General features: G+C 50.0%; 1 protein-coding gene across 1 annotated transcript in view; it reads right to left on the bottom strand.

Annotated features, from left to right (window-relative positions):
• The window catches only part of TIMM8A (translocase of inner mitochondrial membrane 8A), a 5,454-nt gene extending 3,854 nt beyond the window's left edge, over positions 1 to 1,600 (bottom strand). The window contains exon 1 of the mRNA XM_017505853.2: positions 1,118 to 1,600. Coding sequence (XP_017361342.1) covers positions 1,118 to 1,249 — 132 coding nt within the window. The 5' untranslated portion in view covers positions 1,250 to 1,600. The remainder of the gene's footprint in view (positions 1 to 1,117) is intronic.
• Positions 1,601 to 2,997: the final 1,397 nt, after the last annotated feature.

Genomic DNA, 2,997 nt, shown 5'->3' with positions numbered 1-2,997 from the left:
TACAGGCGCGCGCCACCACACCCAGATAACTTTTGTATTTTTAGTAGAGACGGGGTTTCACCATGTTGGCCAGGATGGTCTCGATCTCTTGACCTCGTGATCCGCCCGCCTCAGCCTCCCAAAGTGCTGGGATTACAGGTGTGGGCTACTGCGCCCGGCCGGATTCTTACAATAGTACTTAACCACATGCCCTCGTGGCCCCAAAGTAACTAATCACAGATATTTTTCAAAAAGGATGAAAGCACTCTGGTACGTGGCAGATCATAGTTAAGTAAGCATCTGGTGTCATAGTCCAGCAATACCCTGAGTTTATGGAAAAGTGTCTACGGAAACAAATAAGTGTATATAGTTCAAGTTAAGTGGTTCAAAAATCTCGTTCGTTATTCTCTGCCATGTACACAAGCCTCGGACTCTCTAATTCCAAGGAAAAGTATCCTTGGCCTCTGAATTCTGTAAATTTTGTATATTAAGGGAGGGCTGTCCTTGGCAACCAGAACACATTATTGTCAGGCTGCAAATGCCTTCCACCCTTTTGCCAAAGTCCCCTAACAGGGCAGGCTCAATTCCTCAACCTTCAGACCCGAAACGGCTTGGTATTACACAACAATCCAACAAGACAGCAAATACGTATGTACGTTGGAAGAGATTACACCACTTTTATACTTAGTAGGCTGGAGCCACTCATTTCTCAGCGGAGAGGGTTAGAACTGAGTAATGAAGGTGAATCCCGAGGAGTCCAGGAATAGCAGATTCACTGACTCTCTGGGACTCGGGCTGCCAAAAATAAAATCCCAGTACTGGGGGATCCGATCAGTCTTGGTGACCAGCACTAGGCAGCTTCAACCTCGGGTGCCTGAAAGTGATGGGTGTCCAGTGGCATAAGTCTTCTTTGATACCCAGTCCTCTGGACCAACAAAACGGAGGTCCGGTATGACTGTCACCTGAGAAGTGGAGTCACCCTTCTACCATCTGGCTAAGCCACAGGAACCTGAGAAAATCAAGGGGTGCTGCCAGGTGCCCGCCCCTCCCCGAATCCCCGACGTTGTCGCGAGTCCCGCGGGACAAGGACAGAAGGAAAGTAGCCACAGTGTTGAGGTCCCAGCCCCAGGCTCCTCACCCAACAAAGTTCAGTCATCTGGTGCACCAACTGCTGGAAGCGCTGCTTTTGAGTCTCTACCTCGATGAAATGCTGCAACTGCGGGTCCACTGCACCCAAACCCGCCGCGGAGGAAGAGGAGGAGGAATCCATCCCAGGGCGACCACGCTTGCAGAGACGAACTCTGTACCAACTAACCGACCTTCACGTGTCTCCGCGACGGAACCGGAATCACAGCTCGCTGCCTCCGGGACCGCCCCGTGAGTGCGCTGCGTCTGCGCGAGGCCGGCGCTCACGTTCACCACGCCGCCTCCTATGCCGCGGCGCCGGCGCTGCGCTGCGCTTCGCTGCGCTCCGCTCCCCAAGCTGGCGGATCAGACTCCCTGAAGCCTGCAATCCCGCAACCCCACAGCCCTATGGTTGCGCCCAGGCTTGCGTCTTGAGATCGCAGGGCTTGCACCCCAGAGCCGAGGTGCTATTGAGATGTTATTCCAAAAAGAAAAGAAAGGAGAAAAGGAAGTTACCTCAGACCACGTGGTCCATTCCGGGCTGGCCCAACAGCTCCGCCCCTTTCCACTTCCAAATTGGCCCGCGTTTTCTGAGCTACCCGGGTTGTGCGCTGACCGGACAGCTGGGCCGGTTAGTTAGTTATCCTGGTCCCCGGCTTTCGTGGGGTTTTGTTTGTTGTTTTGTTTTTATTTTGTTTTTTTTAGATGGAGTTTCGCTCTTGTTTGCCAAGGCTGGAGTGCAATGGTGTGATCAGCTCACTGCAACCTCCGCCTCCTGGGTTCAAGCGATTCTCCTACCTCAGCCTCCCGAGTAGCTGTGATTACAGGCATGTGCCACCACGCCCAGCTAATTTTTGTAATTTTCTTAGAGACAGGGTTTCACCATGTTGATCAGGCTGGTCTCGAACTCCCGACCTTAGGTGATCTGCCCGCCTCAGCCTCCCAAAGTGCTGGGATTACAGGCGTGAGCCACCGCGGCCGGCCTGCTTTCGTTTTTTGATGGAGTTTTCCTCTCCCGACACAGGGAAATGAACCTCTGGCAGAGTTTGTGCCCAACTTTCAGATTCTAATAACATGGTATGCTTGCTGTGAGGAGGACTGTTTTGGCTTAATGCATCTCTGATTCAGAGGCATGAATTAACAGGTGGGCTTAAACGCGGAAGATCCTGTCTTCTCAGTTTAGGAATTTGCCAAACTAATGCCACAAAGCAGCTTTCTGGAATACTGAGATAGGGTGCTTCAGAGGGGCTCTATTATTAATACAGCTACCAAAGACTTTCAAGCTTTCTAGTAATTTTATTTTATCAAAACACCCTCCCATCCCATTTTTATGACACCATTTCATGCTTGCCAAATTCTGCCCTCCCCCACACACACCCCCAAGCTCTACCAAATGCCTACTCAAAGAGCTGTTGCACCCCTTCGTGCGACTATTTACATCCTCCCTCCTAAAAAATGTTTTCATCCCAAATTCAGTCTGTCTTAATTCTCTCGGGAAATTTCAGGCACAATAATTTCTTGGCCTTTGCTCAGAAGCCACTATCCCAGGGAATCAAAGAAGAGAGGCATTCCCAGATGTAGAGAGGGGTCTTTGTGTATTCAGTGGGAGCACAAAGTCTCCAGGGCTCCTAAGCCTGGGATTTCCTCTGAAAAAGTGGAACTGGGGCTTGTGGAGAAGTGAAGTAGAACCAAGAAGCTTATTGGCAAGCTCAGGATTCTTCATCCATGACATCTAAAATATTGCTCAGAAGAATTTTGAAAGTGGGACGTTCATCTGCTTTCTAAAACCAAAGAAAAAGTAGTGTTAGAGTGGCTAGAATCCACAATTCAAGTGAAATGCAATGAGTAAACAGCAAATGCTTATTAAATATATGCTCTATGCCCAGTAGCATA

Source organism: Cebus imitator, unplaced genomic scaffold, assembly GCF_001604975.1.
Source record: "Cebus imitator isolate Cc_AM_T3 unplaced genomic scaffold, Cebus_imitator-1.0 Scaffold343, whole genome shotgun sequence".
Classification (NCBI taxonomy): domain Eukaryota; kingdom Metazoa; phylum Chordata; class Mammalia; order Primates; family Cebidae; genus Cebus; species Cebus imitator.
The sequence above is the reverse complement of the archived record's forward strand: the minus strand, read 5'-3'. Positions and strand labels throughout refer to the sequence as shown.